Raw genomic sequence first — 22756 nt, 5'->3', positions numbered from 1 at the left:
TATACATCTAGCGCGACTTCAAGTATGGACTTGCGCGCGAGAACGCAACTTATGCTAGACCGCCTGATAGCCGTGACCAAACATAGGATTCTATGGGGCAAAATTTATTGACAGCTAAGGATTTCCTATATCAATAAACTCAATTATCGATATCGTTTCCCTTATACTAGTGACAGCCTCCAGTTTCTTTTGTAAATGTATATTATTTGTAGTATTATTTCGGGGTCGATGATAAAGTTTACACAAAGCCTATTTTATATGACCGCTAGATTTAAAAAAATTACGATAAGTGAAGTTTCAAAAATCCCTTTAAAATAAAGAAAACGGGAACTTAGTTATTAGTTTGTTTCATGTCAATACTTTGAATTAAAAATTATTTTTACAAACAAAACTTGGAGCGATCACTAGTACATGAGAGAAACATCGATAATTGAATTTATCGCTATTGGAGTTGAATAGCTGTCAATAAATTCTGCCCCATAGAATCCTATCGTCGTGACCCACGTGGACCACATGATTCTGGAATTTCTGGATGGCAGATTTCTATCTAAGGCATCATGGACCTTGATGGGTAGCGATTATAATTCTAAGAGCGCCATCACACCAGCGATTTGCGAGCGACATGAAAGCGAGGCGAGCGCGCAGCGAGTGGGATGCGGCGAACTGGGATGGGAGCTATATTTTTGCGCGCTTGCGGCGAACACGTTTCGCGCTAGCCTCACTTTCAACTCGTCCCCAAATATCTGTAGCATCATAGAGTAAGTCTCACCTCAACTTTCCTCTTAGAGTCTCCCAAGAAGGTTTCTATGACTATGGATCGGTCTCCGGTCAGGAAGCAGGCTCGGTGCAGTAGAAGCGGACTTAGTACACGCTCAGGCGAGTAAGGGTCGTCACAGAACATACACACCATTATCCTGTAGATAAAGAGAATAGAGTGTATAGTGCGCATAGACTAGGAATCCCCTAGACCGAGTTTAGAGCAATTATTTCATGCAACCGATGATGCCGAAAATGCGGGGGTGCGCGGGACGAGGTGAGCGAAGTCCCGTGCCGTGATTGGTCCGTTCAAAGACACGGACGTCACACAAAGACACTTTCGACTCGAACATAGAGTAAAATTACCGTATACGTGGCAGAGGGGGTAGCGCGACTATGCTAAGTATGGAGGATGTTTTGTCTGTGATAGTGAGTTACTGTCATGGTAAATTATGTAGCCGCAGTACATTTACTGCCATCTTTCGACAGAGGATTAAAACTGTTAGAACGCCATTTGACTTTGATCCTTATTCTTTCACTGATTTGTGTTAATTTGTTAAATATTAATATTTACGCTATCCACTCGAGAGTAGGCTGAAAGTTATGTCGTCATCGCTCGATAAGATTGCACCATACCAGTAAAAATGAGTAGTAGAAATAATAGTGGAAGCTATACAATATGTGTCTGACCATGGGCTTTAATTCCAGGGTTTGATTTTACTCGCCAAACTGAGCTACTTTTACTATGGGACCAACCCTAAAATCGGGGAAATTTTTTCGGCTTTTCCATAGAAAAAGTCGGCATCTGATCAGCCAAAATGTATGAAAAAGTAAAAAAAAAATCGGGATTTCGTGGTTGTGCCTTAATAAAAGTAGGTCAGTTTAGCCAGTAGAATCGAGCCCTGGATTTAAAGCCCGATGGTCAGTAACACCCTGTATAAGCTAACAAATAAAAAATATTAGATTCCTCGATCTCAAGGAACTAAATCAATTACTTTATCAAAAAAAGTCCCAGACTGGGGACATTTTTTAAATCTTTGGGGACTTTTTTTATCTTTGGGGACTGTTTTGGCGAATTCCCATATCATTTCGATACTCCTATAGCATTTAACACTTTATAGCACAAACCATTTACCTGATAGGGCAATGATATCAACAGGCGATTATATGCATGTCGTTTTAGAAATCCGAAGAAAACTATTTTACTTCATCAGTCATATGGTTTAGCTTAGGTATATTGATACGTGCTCCTTACAATACAGTCGCCATCAGATATATCGGAGCGGCCAAGGTGTTCACAATATCTGAACAAGCACTCTAACGCCTTGACAATAGAGGCGTGCTCAGATATTTGTGAGCACCTTGGCCGCTCCGATATATTTGATGGCGACTGTACAAACAGCAACATTCCTAACTGTACATCGGTGGACCTTATTACAAAAGGCATAAAGTCCAATGTACAGTTAACTGTGTGGGCGATGCTACAACTCAATTTTGAAACAAACAATATTATGACTCAAGATGCATAGAGCTGATAGGTCTCTAGATTGACTACCAAGTGGCGGATAGCACCAGCCAGCAAATTATAGTATTTTATGCAACCGTTGTTTAACCACTTGACCGTCCGACGATAGCATAGTATCCGAAATAAATATGCTCTTAACCGTCCGCGGGAACCTTAGTATCCAAAGGGGTGGAAGAAAGAATTGATTTCAGAGCCATCTAATGGAATATTTCGGCATTATTTACTAATTCTCTTGATGCAACAATGTAGCCTAACTAAATAGTTAGCTCTAAAAAAATTTTGATGGCAGTGTAGTTATAATTTTTGTAGAAAGTTGTGAATGCGCTGCGCGGGGCGTGCCTCGCTAAAAAACCCCGGACGGTTGACAGGAAAACAGTCTCGCGGGCCGGACGGTTGAGTGCTTAAGAGAGGTCAAAAAAGGCGAGTGGCGTGAGTAACAATTTGAGGCGAAGCCGAAAATTGTTAATAAAGACGCCACGAGTATTTTTTGACTCAGTTAAACAACGTTGCATACAATACTTTTTCTACGACCAAGCGCTTACTTTAAAATAAAATTGAAAATTTAAAAATCTTTATAATTCAAGATTTAACAAAAATGGAGGGTACGGGCGGGAAAAGAATGAATGAAATTAAAAAAAAAACATGTCTATGGTTCAGTTATTTGTCAGAGATGATATTTAAAATAAGGTTGGCAACACTGCATTTCATTCAATATTTTTAAGTGGTCATTACACGAAGTATCGTAAAATCGCCAAAAAGATACTGCGTGTATGCACTAATTATTTTTTGGGGAATAGACTAAAGACTTGTCTTGACAACTATAAGGTAGGGTTTTAAAGGTGTGTGCACGACCCTTTAAATGACAAACAGGAGTACAGTGTAGTGTGTACAGGAGTAGAAAAAATATCTTACCGTATATCGGAGTCAAAGCACACAATAAGGTCTCTATAAAGATGGGCGTAGCTAGCTTTCTCTCTGTTGGCGCGGACTAGCTCTTGTATGGCGTCGGACGTTAGGGCTTCGGTGCCTAACTCGTTCACTGCCGCCTCCATATACGAGCAGTGAAGGCTGGAAATAAGGAAAGCATATAATTTTGGTGGCCACGTAAGTCATTTGTATGAGATGATACAGATATTTGTTCCTGAGTCATGGTTCTTTTCTGTGTATTTAAGGCCCACTTGCACCATTCTACTAACCCGAGGTTAACGGGTTAAACCTGGAGTTACCATGGTTACCAGTACAATTTGACACTAAGTTAACGGTTTAACCACTTAATCCTGGGTTATCGGGATGGTGCAAGTGGGCCTAAGTATTTATATATTATATATATCGTTGTCTGAGTACCCACAACACAAGCCTTCTCGAGCTTACCGTGGGGCTTAGTCAATTTGTGTAAAAATGTCCTATAATATTTATTTATTAAATACTTATTTTAAAGATTATCTTTGGTCTGTGTTACTGGCATACTACATACAATATATAATTACTGCAATGTTCTGCCGCCAGAGTGCAACACTAAGCTAGCTAGTCAACCATAGAGTAACTTATACATACTGTGTGCCTTAAACTGTTTTTGACAAGTTTTCACAGACAATAAAATATGACATTGATGCATCAAGGCGGTTTGTTACCGGGAAACGCGAAAATAGAAATTTACTTATCTGCCTCTTTATCGCTCGAATATGTAAGAGTGATAGAGAGTTTAGATAACGAAATTTCGATTTTCTTGTCTCGCGGTAGACCCCCAGATTGTGACGGATTGTGGTAGTAGCGCCCCCTACGCAGAGTTTCGCGTAATATTCCCTATAGTCTGTATATGAGTTGAGATTCGGTAATTTATTTTTAAATATTATACAAAACTTCACTCAGCGATCTTAGTGTATAAGAAACATCATCATTGGCCACAGCATCTTTGCAAATTATAGTTGCAGCGACTCAAGAAAGTATTTTGAGGAGGTAGTCTACAGCCTACATCGACTGCGATGACTGTATAGACCAATGGCCGATTGGCACTTCTTGCCGCATCGATCACAGACGTGTCTCGACTCCTGGGGTGGTCCAGCAGCTGTGCGATTTCGTTTCTGCCTGAGTTGGTCCAGCCAGAGCTCGTCATGCTTTGCCATGCCTTCCCGCAGTCTAAACATGCCATTGCACAAATTCTCGGATATTTATTCTATAGTTGTATCAATGTCAGTCATAAATCCTCTAGACGGAGTTTAGAGCAATTACTTCATAAAACCGATGATGCCAAAAATGCGGGGGTGCGGGGGACGAGGTCAGCGAGGTCCCGTGCCGTGATTGATCCGTTCAAAGACATGGACGTCACACAAAGACACTTTCGACTCGGTAATCGAGTTTAATTACCGTATTTGTGGCAGAGGGGATAGAGCTACTATGCTAAGTCTGGAGGATGTCTTGTCTGTGTATGTGGCCCTTGGCTGCCAAAAGGTTGCCGACCGCTGAGTATAGCTGTGTCAATGTCAGTAAAACTTACTTATCAGCAAGATTCTGTCCCTCCTCCTGTAGCCTCATAATCTCCTTTTTGTCCATTCCTTCGTCTTGAACGAACATTACTACGAGCGGTAAACCCTGAAAAAAAAACGTAATGTAATTACAATCCATTTTAGTAGTTCCAGTAATAACTCCACGGCCGATTCGGCCACGGCGACTGCTATCAGCTCCGCTGCTGTCTCTGGTGTGCTCGCATGTGGCTGACGTAGCCTATCTTGTTACTTATAGTTCGCGAACATTGCCAGGGGTACGAAACTCCTGACTTCGGTCAAATTCGGCTCTCCGCTCGGCTCGGCATTGCTCCGAGCAATTATTAGGGTTGGCACCACATGACTTCCTTTTTCATGCACGACCACAGATAAGATAATCACTTGATTTTTGACAACCCTAAATAGCCGAAAGGGATAGTGCCATATATTAGAAAGGGACAGCATGAGTCGACCCTGAACCGCGGTCAAACTTCGTTTTTGTAGGAAGTTTCCTTTCTGTACGGTAGTACTATTAATTATTCTGTGACATTGCGGCATATTGCGGGCATGTGAGCACACCATTTGTGTAATTGTAATGTATTGCCGCAGATGGTCAGGCTTTTACTTCGTCGCGCTTGTGTACGGTCGCCATCAGATATATCGGAGCAGTCAAGACGCTCAAAAATATCTGAACACGCCTCTAATGTCAGGACGCTAGAGTGCGTGTTCAGATATCGTGAACACCTTGGCCGCTCCGATATATCTGATGGCGACTGTACTATAAGTATGGCTATTATGTAACGAATTTCTATCAGCAGTCTCAGTAATGCTTACTTGGAAAGGTAGTTTGTCTTCCTGCTCTAGACTCGAAAGAAGCGTTTTTTCGGCGCAGCCGCGAATATACTCGAAGGATTCCTGGTCTTGATACACGCAGAAGTAACCTGTGAAAAATTAAAAGGTAGTGGACATTTATAATTTTACCTCATTTTTTATGGATTAACTAAAAAAGTTTAGTGTGGGACACTTATTGTCGGACACAGACAAAACATCGCATATTGAGCCAAATAGATTTAGTAGTGTTATAGCTAATTCTCAGTCAGCTGACAAAGTCAAGGACCCCATGCCAAATTTAAACTAGATTGTAAGACAGCGGAAAAACGCCTGAGTATGAATATTATTCACCAGAATATTCAGGGTTTTTCCAGCAAAGAATTAGAAATAGGTTTATTTTTAGATAATAATAATGTTGAAGTTATGTGTATCACTGAACATTGGCTGAAAGATGGGCAGTTTTTATTTGATTTTGTTAACTTTAAGTTAGTCAGTTTTTTTGCTAGAAAGTCTGCTGTTCATGGTGGTTCCCTGATAATTGTTAAAAATTGCATGAAATCTAAAGAGCGTAAAGATATTGTAAATTATTCCATAGAAAGAATTATCGAAATTTCCTGTGTAGAATTAGAAAAATATATTATTGTATGTGTTTACAGACCACCATCAGCTGACTTCAGCACATTTGAAACTACAATGGAAAGTGTGCGGAAATTAGTATGTAAGGGCCAAAAACATGTTATAGTCTGTGGAGATTTTAATGTTAACTTGCTCGAGTCCTCTAGTAATACTGTTAAAATGCTGTGTTTGTTTAAATCATTCAATTTATTTAACTTGTTTCTTGAACCTACTCGGGTAGGTGTAACTAGTGCAACATGTCTGGATAATATATTTTGTAATTGTGAATGTATAGATAAGCAAATATTTAACTGTTTTTATTCTGATCATAGCGGTCAAAGGGCTGTTTTCTTAAGCGATATTCATGATACTCCACAAACAATAACATATAGACCCATTACTAGTAGTCGCTTGGAATTATTCAAAAATGAAATTCAAAAAAGTCTCTGTATGTTACCATTTTCACATTACAACTGTAATAATTTGTATGAAGTTGTTTTTAACGTAATTCTTTATCATTTTAATCAAAATTTCAGTATGAAAACTATTAGTGGGTCAAAAACTAGAACAAAGTTTAGTGAATGGGCTACTGCAGGCATTTATAAAAGTAGAAAAAGGCTTTATGAACTTTATGGTGAGAGAGAGCTGAACAAAAATACAGATTTCCTGGACTATGTGAGGAACTACTCAAAAATCTTCAAGAGAGTGTGTTTAACAGCCAAAGCAAACTATACAAGTTCTAAACTGAAAGTGTCGGACAACAAAGTGAAGACAACATGGAATATTATAAATAGGGAAGCTGGTAAATGTAAATCACGCGATTGTCAAGTCAACATTGTCTCGGATAAACAACTGACCATGTCAAACAACGATGTTGCCTCGGCATTCGAAGATTATTTTTCTAAAATAGCTATTAATACCACGAAATGTCTACATTCATCTTCGTCTCGAGCTCATTCCTTACTTTGTGCTAATGTTAAGAAATGTAATATTAACTTTGAGTTTAGTCTAGTAGATTCAGCAATTATTGTTAAAACATTCAAGTCACTCAATTTAAAGAAAACGGAAGACTTATGGGGAACATCTGTTAGAGTCATTAGTCATGTCTTGGACGAAATAGCGCCTTACTTAGCCGTAATTTATAATATTTCAATTTCACAAGGCGTTTTTCCAGATCTTATGAAATATAGCAAAGTCATACCTCTTTTTAAATCGGGTGATTCGAGTGATATGGCTAATTACCGTCCAATATCAATACTTCCTGTACTAAGTAAAGTTTTTGAAAAGTTAATGTTAAATGATCTACTGGGTCACTTCAACAGACATACTTTACTTACAAGCAATCAGTTTGGTTTCACAAAGGGCCGTTCCACGACCGATGCTGCTTCGGTACTTATTAAACATATTTATGATATTTGGGAAAATTCTTGTGATGCAATTGGCATATTTTGTGATCTTTCTAAAGCATTTGATTGTGTGGATCATGGAACGCTCATTTTGAAATTAGAACACTATGGTCTGTCAGTAAATGCTCTAAACTTTATGTCTTCTTACCTTAGCAACAGAACACAAACAGTTGTTGTAAACAAAACCCGGTCTAGCGGTACTGTAGTCCAATTAGGAGTGCCACAAGGTTCTATTTTGGGTCCATTCCTGTTTTTGGTTCATATAAATGATTTGCCATGTGTAGTAGAAAATCTTTGTGAAATTGTTCTTTTTGCTGATGACACATCATTACTTTTTAAGGTTGATCGTAAATCTACCGATTACAGTGTAATTAACAGCACACTCGTTAATGTACTAAACTGGTTTACTATGAACAATTTGCTTCTTAATGCTAAGAAAACTAAATGCATTCGATTTTCTTTGCCGAATGTTAAACCAATCGATACTAAGATACTTTTGAATAATGAATGCTTAGATATGGTAGATAAAGCACTGTTTCTTGGTTTAACATTGGACAAAAATCTACAATGGAGTCCTCATATAAGAACACTAGCAAACAAATTAAGTTCGGCCGCTTACGCTGTGAGGAGAATTAGACAATTGACTAATGTTGAGACAGCTCGCCTTGTTTATTATAGTTATTTTCATAGTGTAATGTCATATGGTATTCTGGTTTGGGGCAAAGCAGCTTTTGTCTTACAAAAGAGAGCCATTCGTTCTATACAGGGTGATTCAGGAGACGTGAGCAGGACTAACACTGCGCATTTTGTAAATTATAAGCAACTGTTTCGTATCAGTATTAGTGAGATTAACGTTAATTTTCCATACGTGTTGAAAAAAAAAATTAATAAATTTATTTACGACATGCATGGTCACCCTAAAATTAGAATACTAAACTACCGATATTCCGTGTCAAATTGAATGTCATCACTGTTTGACACTTTATTTTCTTCATAATCAAAATGCTGTCATTACGGTTAAAGAGGTTTTATGTTTATTAATTAGGTCTTGTAGGGTAACCATGATTGTAGAGAGTTAAATTTGCCCTCACCAAAAAGATAAAAAATAGGAAAAAGTGTCGTTGTTTCACCTAAATACGACGGTGATCGATCAATTATCAGTTACTGATTGTGCAGGATTAGTCCTGCTCACGTCTCATGAATCACCCTGTATATAATTTAAGGGTGCGTGAATCATTAAGAGAACTTTTTAAAGAAATTAATATTTTAACTGTAGCTTCCCAATACATATATGATAGTATTATTTATGTTGTTAAGAATCTAGACTCCTTCACTAAGAATTCTGATGTCCATAACTATAATACTAGAAATAAAAATAAGCTTGCTATCAGAAAGTTTCGTGTTCGTAAAGTACAGAAGTCATTCGTTGGGCAATGCATTCATTTTTATAACAAGTTACCTGAGGATGCTTTAAGATTACCCTTTCCAGCTCTTAAGAATTACTTAAAAAAGTCATTGATGTTGAAGGCTTATTACAGAGTCGAGGACTACTTGACAGACAAACATGCATGGTCCAAACCAGAAACTGTAATAACGACAAGTAGCAATTAAAAATATTGTATTATGTGTAGAGTTAAAGGTGACTCAGCTCAGGTAAGAAAGCACATCAAATTGTATGAAAGCATCTCATAACAATCAGTCAGATTCATATAATATGTATTCTCATTTGTTTTATTGATTTTAATTTCTTTTCCTTTTGTAAGATTTGATATGTTTTCTGAAAGAGCTACGTATTTGTGATTTCATGTACATATATGTTTATTTTTTATATCAAATTCTATAAAGTTATGTACTCACTGAGTATAATTGCATGAATTCTATAGTAATTTAAATTGTATTTTTCTTAATTACTCGTAATGCATGTTAATTATAAGATGTAATAATGTTTTGAAAAGATGTGTCCCGCCGAGTTTGTTGCCGGGTCCCATATTGGGATACCCTCCTCCAATTGAGGGGGGATTTAAATCTTCTCGGGGCAGAGGTGTACGGTTGGAGCCGGTAAAGGTTTATTTGACGTTCATAAGCGCATTGTAATATGCCTACTTGAATAAACTATTTTTTATCTTTTTTATCTTTTATCTTTTTATCATCCTCCAGACTGAGCATAGTCGCGCTACCCCCTCTGCCACGCATACGGTAATTTTACTCCATGTTCGAGTCGAAAGTGTCTTTGTGTGACGTCCGTGTCTTTGAACGGACCAATCACGGCACGGGACTTCGGTCACCTCGTCCCGCGCACCCCCGCATTTTTGGAATCATCGGTTGCATGAAATAATTGCTCTAAACTCGGTCTAGAGGATTCCTAGTCTATGTTGTCGGAACACCACCATGTTGGCAGTTTTTTCAAAAACAATTGCTAACTGACCTTCCCACAATTAGCCAGGATTGTTAATGTTTTTTAAATCACCGAAAAGCGACTGGCACAGTCAAGTGTAAAAATATGGGTGCACACATCATACTCAAAAAGATGTCCCATAGCTCTTATGTCAGCGAATTAAGAACTATGGGACATATTTTTGAATAAGTTATATGCACCCATATTTTTACACTCATTGAACCGAGGAACTCCGGTTTAGAAGTACTAGGGCTTTTCATTTAACTTGTACTTTAAAGCGCGACATAACGTTGCTTATCATGAATAGTGACACAAAACAAAATGAAATGCCATTCGATTTTACATCTTACCAGTAAAAGATAGAATATTAAATGCAATAGCATTTCATTTTGAGTTGTGCCACTGTTAATGATAAGCGTAAGTCGTGTTTCAGTAATATCTAACCGTTACATTCCTGATAAAATGTATGGGATTTAACATTGACCGTCAGTTTTGTAACGATTGCTAACCGGCCGTTGAAGGTGCACAGTTAAGTGAAAATGCCCACTAAACTGAAAAACGTAATTCAAGACCAAAAAAGTAAGACAATGTTGCCACTGCAATAATTTGCTTGTCAACTAGTAAATTCCTTTTTATAAATAAACACGCTAAGATAATTTATTTATTGGTAATTTTACTGCTACGATTTAATAAAGTACTTTTATTAACTTATTTTTACATAAATACAAGACGCGCTAGTAGAAAGTGGCAACATTATCTTACTTCTTTTGGTCTTGAATTACGATTAGAAGTATAATTTTTTTTTTCATTTCATTTACATATTTACTTCAGACATACATATCCATAAAATTGTTAGTAATTACATATTTACAAGACTTATCAAAACTATGGTTAGTAACATAGTATATGCAAGTAATTTAAAAATAAAATACAAAGTTAGTTATTATAATTATATTATATAAAGTTGGATACCCCGTCAGTCGTCAAAGGATCCAGTACAATGTAGACTGTTCCAATGTCTCGCTAACGGAGTATCCAACTAATAAGTATGCACTTACCATTAGGCGTGAAGTCATCAATATTAGTAGTTTCCGCGCTAAAGTCGTCAGTCCGGACCCGTTGCTCGACGCGCCACAACTGATTTTGTACGGACACCCGCTTGTCAGAGTCGCAGCCGGCCAGCAGACGCTTGCCGAACTCTCCTGCTACCCCTTCCACCTAAACAATACGAATAAGCGTTGCGATTCAGCGAGGAAATGCTGCCAGCATCCTTGGCGCTATGATACAGGGGCCCTCTTTAGATAACGATTTTTAGTTTTTAGGGTTCCGTACCTCAAAAGGAAAAAACGGAACCCTTATAGGATCACTCGTGCGTCTGTCTGTCCGTCTGTCACAGCCTATTTTCTTGGAAACTACTGGACCAATTGAAATTTGGTACACAATTAGTGACCCAAAGATGGACACTTTTTTATAATTTTTAAATACATAGGTTAAATTTGAAGTTATTTAAGAAAATAGCCAAAAAATGACCATTTCGAAACAAACAAATTTTGAAAAAAATACACAAAATAGTTCTTTACCTATAGATGACAGGAAAACCTATAAGAAATTTGCAGTCAATTTGCAGTCAAGCGTGAGTCGGACTTATGTACGGAACGATGGAAAATAATTATGCACTCCATCTGTATTTCTGTTGCCGCTATAACAAATATTAAAAATAGAATTAAATAAATTTTTAAGTGGGGCTCCCATAGAACAAACGTGATTTATTGGTTGCTTTTTGCGTAATGGTACGGAACCCTTCGTGCGCGAGTCCGACTCGCACTTGACCGGTTTTTTATTAGGTATTAGTTTTAGTTTTGTCGGTAGTTTTAATTTTAGGTTACTTTTGATTGTTAGTTTTTTGTTTAAATAAATATACATTTCCATAAGAACCAAATAACAATATATAGAGGTTGAACAACGAGCGGCCTTGGTGCTAAAGAGAGTTATTTTTTATCTCAATAATTAAGTTCTGATCGCTGACATAAAGAAAAAACCGGCCAAGTGCGAGTCGGAGTCGCGCACGAAGGGTTCCGTACCATTACGCAAAAAACAACCAATAAATCACGTTTGTTGTATGGGATCCCCACTTAAATATTTATTTTATTCTATTTTTAGTATTTGTTATAGCGGCAACAGAAATACAGATGGAGTGCATAATTATTTTCCATCGTATTATCACGGAAACGTACGAACGTGTCTTGCTATTTCAGTCACTCTCGGTACAAAAAGTACTGAGGTTGACAGAAGTAGCATGACAAATACGAACGTTTCCGAGAAAATACGATGGAAAACAATTATGGACTACATGTGTACACGTACTGAACAGGCCAGAAGAGGCAGAAAACCATTGCCGTGTAATAAGAAAACGGGTATGGTTCGAAGTTTTGTATGGTAGAGTGAGACCAAGAAAAGTCTGCAGCGATTTTGATAGCCCACGCAGTGCAAGTGTTAATTACAAGTCATAGTTTCATAGAAGTTTGACGTTAAAAATGACACTTGCACTGCTTGGGCTGTCAAAATCACTGCAAACTTTTCTCGGTCTGACTCTAGTGAGAGGCGAGGCTAAAGTACTTACGCCCAATATAATGACGTTGATCTGGTTGGAGTCCGTCGTGAGAGCCCAGGGCGCCGCCGGCGGCCCCGCGTGGCACTGCGACTCGCCCGTCGACGTTAATGACCTGTTAGCAATGTCATTATTACTCATTATCAAACAACTAGGGTAATTCGTCAATAACTCGCCACTGTTTAGTAACTGGCCACACTAAACTAAAAGTTCAGTTCAGTCTTTGGCCCATCGGCGGAAAGTCGCCAGCCTGTCGGTGTTCTACAGGTTGCACTTCGGGGAGTGTGCCCAAGAGCTACACGAGCTTATTCCACCGTCCCCATTCTACCATCGGACTTTTAGACGCACGGCCGGCTTCCATCCTTACTTGATAGATATTCCACCAATTCGCACGAAGCGCTTTGCTTCTTCTTTCCTTATGCGCACTGCCAAGGAATGGTATTCCTTGCGGGCGTCTATATTTCCGTGTTTTTATAACCCGGCAACCTTCAAATCAAGAGTGAACAGGCACCTTCTGGGCGAGCTCGCTCCATCGTAGGCCACGTCTACGCCTCGGCTAGTCTGTGGCCATGAGTAAGCCCATTCATAATAAAAAAAAATGAATTCTATTCATCGGTAACATAATTCATTTATATATATGCATATTATAATGTGGCTAGTTATTGAAGGCTGATGGCCAGTTATTGAAACCTTATACTAAAATGAATTCTGTTTATAGGTGAATACAATTTAATTTTAGTTTACGGTGGCCAGTTACTAACAGTGGCCAGTTACTGGCGAATTACCATATAAAAGTGTATTTACGGTGTGGCACATCGTTGAAAAGATTTTCGGTTGTGTGTTTAAGAGCCAACAGGAGTGGTAATTTCTCCATACAAACGTTCTCGACTGTTTCCTCCGTGGGTTTTGATGCTAGAGCAATGATTTTTTCAACTCAGATTAATATTGTCAATATCTGTGTCGGACCGTTTTGCTTTTTTTGATATTTTTGTTTTTTAAGGCACTAGAGCCCTTCAAAAATGGCCAAAATGGCCTCATTGACTATGCCGCAATGAGAGGTGTAGTATTCAAGACTGATATCAATTAGCCAAAAAAGCAAAACGGTCCGACACAGATAATTTCATAAGTTACGATTGGTTAAGTTTTGGAGGAGGAAACAGTCGAGTACGAAACCTCGACTTTTGAGATTTTTACGCAGGATTTTTCGCCTTGTCCTTATCGCACTAGTTTTAGGAGCCGCTTCCGTTAGCGAGACGGGTATATTTACCTAAAATATTTAAAACTCAGCTCCTGTTTCGTCTTAAGGTGACAGTCCATTTCCAACGACAGCTGCATTACTGTTCATTTTACTATGGAAATTGACAATAACAGCGACGCGTTCAGTACCGGTAGTGCAGCTGCGGTTAGAAATGGAACGTTACCATAAAGCTTAAATCGACTTACCCGACTCTGGTATTCAGTATGACGGGTAATGTGGCATCTAGGCAGTTAGGTCCGGCCGGACAATGTTCCCGCATCGGGCAGTGCACGAAGCCCAGATGTTGAAATAGCATTAGCTTGCGATCCTGCTCCATGCGGTCCAGCATTTTATATCTGAGGGAAAACAGTTATTTTAAGCTTTGCATGTGATAACAACTATATAATATTAAATCGGAAAGTTAAACTTAAACTAATACTTTAGCACAGAATAAACACAGAAAGGAAACTTCTAGACTGGTCATATTTTTCATAAAATTGATTTCGACTGGCAAAGCATATTACTTTCTGGCAATCGGGTTTTTTAACCTAATTAGACCCCGCTGAATCCGAATTGCTCGATCGAAATTTGGACCAGAAGTGAGATATTTGACATTAAAGTCCCTTTTTTTAGTTTTTCGTAAATAACTCTTAAACGGTGGCGCATAGCAAAAAATGTTCTATTACATAAGTATTTTGCATAAAATAGCCTACAAGAAAGATTCAGTACAATTTTTCGCTAGGATCAATTTTCAAAGTGATTTTAACGCGGGAAATTTAATTATAATCACTTCTAAGGTCCCGTTTTTTAGGTTTTCGTAAATAACTCATAAATACATAAAATTTTGAATAAAAAACATTAAGTACATTTTTCGCAGGGATCAATATTTAAAAAGATAATAAAGAGGGAAAGTTAATTATAATAAATTCTAAGGTTCCTTGTTTTTATTTTTTCGTTAATAATTTGAAAAGTATGACTCATAGCAAAAAAAATCTTATACATAAATAATAAACGTAAAATTTACTACAAGAAACATGTAGAACACTTTTCGCTAGGATCAATATTTAAAAAGACAAAGCAGCGGGTAAGTTAATTATAATCAATTTTAAAGTCCCTTTTTAGTTGTTTGTAAATATCTCGTAAACGGTGTCCCATAGCAAAATAGGTTTTGCTATGGGACACCGAAAACCTAAAAATAGGGACCTGGAAATTGATTATAATTAACTTACCCCCTTTAATACCTCTTTAAATATTGATCGTAGCGAAAAAGTGTACAGAACCTTTTTTGTGGACAATTTCATGTTTAATATTTATGTAGAATATTGTTTGGCAACGGGCCACCGTTTACGAGTTATTTACGAAAAACTAAAAAAATGTGACCTCTGAACTGATTGTAATTAACTTTCTTCCTTTAATATCGCTTAAAATATTGATCCTAAAGAAAAGTGTTTCAGATGTTTTTTGGAGGAAATTTTATGTAGATAATTTATTCTTAAAAACCTATTTTGCTATGGGACACCGTTTACGAGATATTTACAAAAAAACTAAAAAGGAACTTTAAAATTGATTATAATTAACTTACCCGCTGCTTTGTCTTTTTAAATATTGATCCTAGCGAAAAGTGTTCTACATGTTTCTTGTAGTAAATTTTACGTTTATTATTTATGTATAAGATTTTTTTTGCTATGAGTCATACTTTTCAAATTATTAACGAAAAAATAAAAACAAGGAACCTTAGAATTTATTATAATTAACTTTCCCTCTTTATTATCTTTTTAAATATTGATCCCTGCGAAAAATGTACTTAATGTTTTTTATTCAAAATTTTATGTATTTATGAGTTATTTACGAAAACCTAAAAAAGGGACCTTAGAAGTGATTATAATTAAATTTCCCGCGTTAAAATCTCTTTGAATATTGATCCTAGCGAAAAATTGTACTGAATCTTTCTTGTAGGCAATTTTATGCAGAATACTTATGTAATAGAACATTTTTTGCTATGCGCCACCGTTTAAGAGTTATTTACGAAAAACGAAAAAAAGGGACCTTTAATGTCAAATATCTCACTTCCGGTCAAGATTTCGATCGAGCAACCGGCAAATTCGGATTCAGCAGGGTCTAATTAGGTTAAAAAACCCGGTTGCTAAAAAGTAATATGATTTGCCAGTCGCATCAAGAAGGAGAGCGATTTTGAATATTTCTGCCTAGTCTATTCCTACAAAACCGAAGTTTGATAGCGGTTCAGAGTCGAATCATGCTGTCCCTTTCTAATATATGGCACTATCCCTTTCGGCTATTGGTTGTCAAAATTCAAGCCATTATCTGTGGTCGTGCAAAGGGACGTTAAGTGGTGTCAACCCTAATAATTGCTCGGAGCAATGCTGAGCCGAACGGAGCCGAGTTTGCCCGAAGGGAGGAGTTTCGTACCCCTGACTTTAAGCCGATAGTCAGAGGGTTCCTGTGCAGAGACCACGGATTTCCTTTTGCTACGATCCTGATTCACTTTCATAACATTCCTCATACCCGCTCGCCGGTTTAGGGCCCCCCCACATCTAGCGTCTTTCGAGCGTCGGCGTCTGTCGGCGTCTGGTCAGCGCTATGGAAAATGACGTCGCTGCGCAGTTGCGTCGAGCAGCAACCATAAAGTTGTAGACGCCGACGCTCGAAAGACGCTAGATGTGGGGGGGGGGGGGCCCTTAGGGTGCTCTTGACCTGGCCTTTCTACTGCTATAATGGTCATATATTTACCTGAAGTCGTCTTGCAAAACATCAGTGATCTCCTTGATATCCTCTTGAGTGATGGTGCCCGTCGGCGAGATGCTCTTGAAGTGGTAGAACAGGTCAGCATGCTCTAACAGGAGCTCCTGTAATACACAAATATGCGGATCATAACTAGATTTTCTATCGAATCAAAAATGAGGAGATCCGTAGACGAACTAAAGTCACCGACATAGCCCACCGGATTAGCAAGCTGAAGTGGCAATGGGCAGGCCACATCGCACGCAGAGGTAATGGCCGATGGGGTCGAAAAGTGCTCGTGTGGAGACCACGGACTAGCAAGCGCAGCGTAGGATGTCCACCCACAAGAGGGACAGACGACCTTGTTAAGGTCGCCGGAAGACGCTGGATGCGGGTCGCTTCCAACCGGCACGTATGGAGGTCCAAGGGGGAGGCCTATGTTCAGCAGTGGACGTCTTATGGCTGAGATGATGATGATGATGAACTAGATTTTTATGGAAGAAACCAGACGCTCCACAGGAAAAGCCAAAATATGATTGTCCAATAAGCGCCTCTCGCACCATGCCACTAACCCGGGGTTAAGCGGTTAAACCGTTAACCCAGTCATAGAGAAAAAAATACACAGAGTGATAACTCCATACATCAGTTTTGGTACCAAAACGACTATTATTTTCGTAGTCGGCATCTATAGTTCGTTTTTTTTTATTAGCATCAGAAATTAGGTAAACAATCTTGATGTGTCTTTTAATTGAAAAACACATTTTAAAAATAAGTTATGGCACATATGTCAACAATTATTAATCTAATACAATCATTTATCTATAATCTATAATCTAAAACAATATTGATTTTGTTTGGAAGACTGGTAAATACAGTTTAAGTAGATATGGCTCATAATTACAATTTTATTTTTTCTTTCTGCGGTTATTATGTATGTTAACATTATATACCTACTCATTAATGAACCTCCAGGTCTGTTTCTTAAGTATGTTACGTACACTACATTGTACTAAAAATCCATTTGTATTATGTGACTGTTTGTGTTCTAAAAAAAAAAAAAAAATATATTCTTCTGCTTAAATAAGTAATAGTTTTTGATTTTAAAAAGCGTTTTTCATTTAAAAGTCATGTCAAGATCGCTTACCTTCTTGCAAGTTCTTTCTAATGCTAAAAAAAAGGAACTATAGCATCGAGTAGCAGATTTATCAGTACCGCTACTTGGTACTAGAATTCTCTAGTGTCGAGAGTCAGGAAAATTGTATTGAACAACAATTTACAACTAGCTTAAAAGCAGAAGGAGTTGAAAAAAAAGTTCCGGTTAATCCAGTTATAATATTAGCTGAAAACCCTTATACCCGCATTTTACAGCCAGCCGCATGGCGCTGACTAGACGCCGATGCTAAAGCGACGCTAGTGTGTCTTACACCCCCATTTGACTGACCTGCAAGTTATGTTTAGCCCGCTGCTGTATATGCCTCTGATGCTGGTCGTATACTCGCTGTTGTTGCTCCTCCGATAAAGCCTCGTAACACTCTCTGCCCATTAGGAGGACTCGCACTTCAGATAGCATGGCTATTTGGCGCTAGAGCTAACGAGACCCCATGGCCATTTGGCCCTAGGGCTAACGAGACCCTTGGCCCATGGCGCTGACTAGACGCCGCCGCTAAAAAGACGCTAGTGTCTTATGCCCCCATTTTACTGACCTGTAAGTTATGTTTAGCCCGCTGCTGTATATGCCTCTGGTGCTGGTCGTATACTCGCTGTTGTTGCTCCTCCGATAATACCTCGTAACACTCTCTGCCCATTAGGAGGACTCGCACTTTAGATACCATGGCTATTTGGCCCTAGGGCTAAGCGAGACCCCATTGCCTATGGCGCTGACTAGACGCCGACGCTAAAAAGACGCTAGTGTCTTATACCCCCATTTGACTGACCTGCAGGTTATGTTTAGCCCGCTGCTGTATATGCCTCTGGTGCTGGTCGTATACTCGCTGTTGTTGCTCCTCCGATAAAGCCTCGTAACACTCTCTGCCCATTAGGAGGACTCGCACTTCAGATAGCATGGCTATTTGGCGCTAGAGCTAACGAGACCCCATGGCCATTTGGCCCTAGGGCTAACGAGACCCTTGGCCCATGGCGCTGACTAGACGCCGCCGCTAAAAAGACGCTAGTGTCTTATGCCCCCATTTTACTGACCTGTAAGTTATGTTTAGCCCGCTGCTGTATATGCCTCTGGTGCTGGTCGTATACTCGCTGTTGTTGCTCCTCCGATAATACCTCGTAACACTCTCTGCCCATTAGGAGGACTCGCACTTTAGATACCATGGCTATTTGGCCCTAGGGCTAAGCGAGACCCCATTGCCTATGGCGCTGACTAGACGCCGACGCTAAAAAGACGCTAGTGTCTTATACCCCCATTTGACTGACCTGCAGGTTATGTTTAGCCCGCTGCTGTATATGCCTCTGGTGCTGGTCGTATACTCGCTGTTGTTGCTCCTCCGATAAAGCCTCGTAACACTCTCTGCCCATTAGGAGGACTCGCACTTCAGATAGCATGGCTATTTGGCGCTAGAGCTAACGAGACCCCATGGCCATTTGGCCCTAGGGCTAACGAGACCCTTGGCCCATGGCGCTGACTAGACGCCGCCGCTAAAAAGACGCTAGTGTCTTATGCCCCCATTTTACTGACCTGTAAGTTATGTTTAGCCCGCTGCTGTATATGCCTCTGGTGCTGGTCGTATACTCGCTGTTGTTGCTCCTCCGATAATACCTCGTAACACTCTCTGCCCATTAGGAGGACTCGCACTTTAGATACCATGGCTATTTGGCCCTAGGGCTAAGCGAGACCCCATTGCCTATGGCGCTGACTAGACGCCGACGCTAAAAAGACGCTAGTGTCTTATACCCCCATTTGACTGACCTGCAGGTTATGTTTAGCCCGCTGCTGTATATGCCTCTGGTGCTGGTCGTATACTCGCTGTTGTTGCTCCTCCGATAAAGCCTCGTAACACTCTCTGCCCATTAGGAGGACTCGCACTTCAGATAGCATGGCTATTTGGCGCTAGAGCTAACGAGACCCCATGGCCATTTGGCCCTAGGGCTAACGAGACCCTTGGCCCATGGCGCTGACTAGACGCCGCCGCTAAAAAGACGCTAGTGTCTTATGCCCCCATTTTACTGACCTGTAAGTTATGTTTAGCCCGCTGCTGTATATGCCTCTGGTGCTGGTCGTATACTCGCTGTTGTTGCTCCTCCGATAATACCTCGTAACACTCTCTGCCCATTAGGAGGACTCGCACTTTAGATACCATGGCTATTTGGCCCTAGGGCTAAGCGAGACCCCATTGCCTATGGCGCTGACTAGACGCCGACGCTAAAAAGACGCTAGTGTCTTATGCCCCCATTTTACTGACCTGCAAGTTATGTTTAGCCCGCTGCTGTATATGCCTCTGATGCTGGTCGTATACTCGCTGTTGTTGCTCCTCCGATAAAGCCTCGTAACACTCTCTGCCCATTAGGAGGACTCGCACTTCAGATAGCATGGCTATTTGGCGCTAGAGCTAACGAGACCCCATGGCCATTTGGCCCTAGGGCTAACGAGACCCTTGGCCCATGGCGCTGACTAGACGCCGCCGCTAAAAAGACGCTAGTGTCTTATGCCCCCATTTTACTGACCTGTAAGTTATGTTTAGCCCGCTGCTGTATATGCCTCTGGTGCTGGTCGTATACTCGCTGTTGTTGCTCCTCCGATAATACCTCGTAACACTCTCTGCCCATTAGGAGGACTCGCACTTTAGATACCATGGCTATTTGGCCCTAGGGCTAAGCGAGACCCCATTGCCTATGGCGCTGACTAGACGCCGACGCTAAAAAGACGCTAGTGTCTTATACCCCCATTTGACTGACCTGCAGGTTATGTTTAGCCCGCTGCTGTATATGCCTCTGGTGCTGGTCGTATACTCGCTGTTGTTGCTCCTCCGATAAAGCCTCGTAACACTCTCTGCCCATTAGTAGGACCCGCATTTCAGATACCATGGCCAATTGGCCCTAGGGCTAAGCGAGACCCCTTGGCCTATGGCACTTACTAGACGCTGCCGCTAAAAAGACGCTAGTGTCTTATACCACCATTTTACTGACCTGCAAGTTATGTTTAGCCCGCTGCTGTATATGCCTCTGATGCTGGTCGTATACTCGCTGTTGTTGCTCCTCCGATAAAGCCTCGTAACGCTCTCTGCCCATTAGTAGGACCCGCACTTCGGATACCATGGCCGTTTGGCCCTAGAGCTAACGTACCCCATGGTCATTTGGCCCTAGGGCTAACGAGACCCCCTGGTCCATGGCGCTGACTAGACGCCGACGCTAAAAAGACGCTAGTGTCTTATACCCCCATTTTACTGACCTGCAAGTTATGTTTAGCCCGCTGCTGTATATGCCTCTGGTGCTGGTCGTATACTCGCTGTTGCTGCTCCTCCGATAAAGCCTCGTAACACTCTCTGCCCATTAGTAGGACTCGCACTTCGGATAGCTGCTTGCCGGGGGTCACGTAGCCGGTTTCTTCGAGAAGCCGCTTGAATTGTTGGCACCATCTGAAAGATTTCAAATTATTGTATTCAGGACTGTTTTAGTTGCCATTTTTGTACTGAGAGCTGCGTCTTTCGGAACCCTGCGCATTGGAGGGTCAGTCCTCTACCACTTAGGCCCACTTGCACCATCCCACTAACCCGGGTTTAAGCGGTTTAACTGTCAACCCAGTGTCAAATTGCACTGGTAACCATGGTAACACATATTAACTCACATTATAGACGGGTCTAACGCGAATTATATTCAATTACCTTTATTTACCGACGTTTCGACACAGGTTTCACTGGTCGTATACCACTACCACTACTACCTGCAACACTGCTTGCTGGTGTATACTGGTCGTGTACTGGTCTGGTGGATATTGTAAGTGTTGCGTGTCGGACTATTGACAATAATTAACATTATGTGTGGTGGGTGGTTTGAAAATGTGATGTCTACCCCAAACTTTTCCATACACTTTTCGTCGGGTAGATGCACAAATCTCTGTTTTGACATTTTGCTGGGACAATCAGTCAGCCGCGACCACGACCAGTGAAACCTGTGTCGAAACGTCGGTAAATAAAGGTAATTGAATATAATTCGCGTTAGACCCGTCTATAATGTGAGTTAATATGTATTCAAAACGCGAAAGTTTAAAATATTATAACCATGGTAACTCCAGGTTTAACCGGTTAACCCCGGGTTAGTGGAATGGTGCAAGTGGGCCTTAGTAACTTATGTTTCAAGGTTATAAAACTGATTGACTCGGCATAGGGTTCGGCAGGTTGCTCCGGAATCAAAGAATGCAAAACTGGAATGTGTCCGTAATGAGGCGCTGAGGAGTGACATGACATTTATAAAAACCACCAACATAGGTAGTTGCAACATCGCCCTGGCATCGCCAGTATCAGACGAGGCCAGGTTGATGTGCAAACTATACTTAAATGTGATGTAGTGGTGTAGGTAGGTAATACTTCACTACTACATCATTATTACTATTAGAACTCATTACGGGGGTGACATCGTCACTGCGTGACAAAACCCCTAAAAAAAAAAGATTTAAAAAAAAATATTTTATGCTGACGTAATATCGCTATCAGAATGTAATATATTGTATGCTTACTCGTAATTCCTCTGTTCCTCTTGAGCCTCATGTAAGAAAGTCTTGAAAACGGAAGCTGCCTCGTTCGTCTCCAGAATCTCGTAGGGAATCTTCTGAGACTGTCCCAAAGTCTGCAACGGAGTTTATGTGATTAAAATCCTTTTTCTACTCCCGTACTTTTATTTGTCACTTAAAGGGTCGTGCACACACCTTTAAAACCCTATCTTATAGTTGTCAAGACAAGTCTTTAGTCTATTCCCCAAAAAAGAATTTGTGCATACACGCAGTATCTTTTTGACGATTTTACGATACTTCGTGTAATGACCACTTAAAAAATATTGAATGAAATACAGTGTTGCCAACCTTATTATAAATGTCATCTCTGACAAATAAGTGAACCATAACTTTTTTTTTATTGAATTCATTCATTCATTCCTTTCCCGCCCATAACCTGCATTTTTGCTACTTCTAGATTTAAAAATATTTGTTAAATTTACAATTT

General features: G+C 40.1%; 1 protein-coding gene across 1 annotated transcript in view; it reads right to left on the bottom strand.

Moving 5' to 3' along the window:
- The window catches only part of LOC134675660 (rho GTPase-activating protein 190), an 84382-nt gene that overhangs the window by 44219 nt on the left and 17407 nt on the right, over positions 1 to 22756 (bottom strand). The window contains exons 12-21 of the mRNA XM_063533990.1: positions 22276 to 22385; positions 20992 to 21178; positions 16602 to 16717; positions 14060 to 14209; positions 12629 to 12731; positions 11067 to 11226; positions 5596 to 5702; positions 4776 to 4870; positions 3194 to 3349; positions 770 to 914 (exon numbers count right to left, since the gene is read on the bottom strand). Coding sequence (XP_063390060.1) covers positions 770 to 914; positions 3194 to 3349; positions 4776 to 4870; positions 5596 to 5702; positions 11067 to 11226; positions 12629 to 12731; positions 14060 to 14209; positions 16602 to 16717; positions 20992 to 21178; positions 22276 to 22385 — 1329 coding nt within the window. The remainder of the gene's footprint in view (positions 1 to 769; positions 915 to 3193; positions 3350 to 4775; positions 4871 to 5595; positions 5703 to 11066; positions 11227 to 12628; positions 12732 to 14059; positions 14210 to 16601; positions 16718 to 20991; positions 21179 to 22275; positions 22386 to 22756) is intronic.

Source organism: Cydia fagiglandana, chromosome 22, assembly GCF_963556715.1.
Source record: "Cydia fagiglandana chromosome 22, ilCydFagi1.1, whole genome shotgun sequence".
Taxonomy (NCBI): Eukaryota; Metazoa; Arthropoda; class Insecta; order Lepidoptera; family Tortricidae; genus Cydia; species Cydia fagiglandana.
Note: the sequence above shows the minus strand (reverse complement) of the source record. Positions and strands in the feature narration are given on the sequence as shown.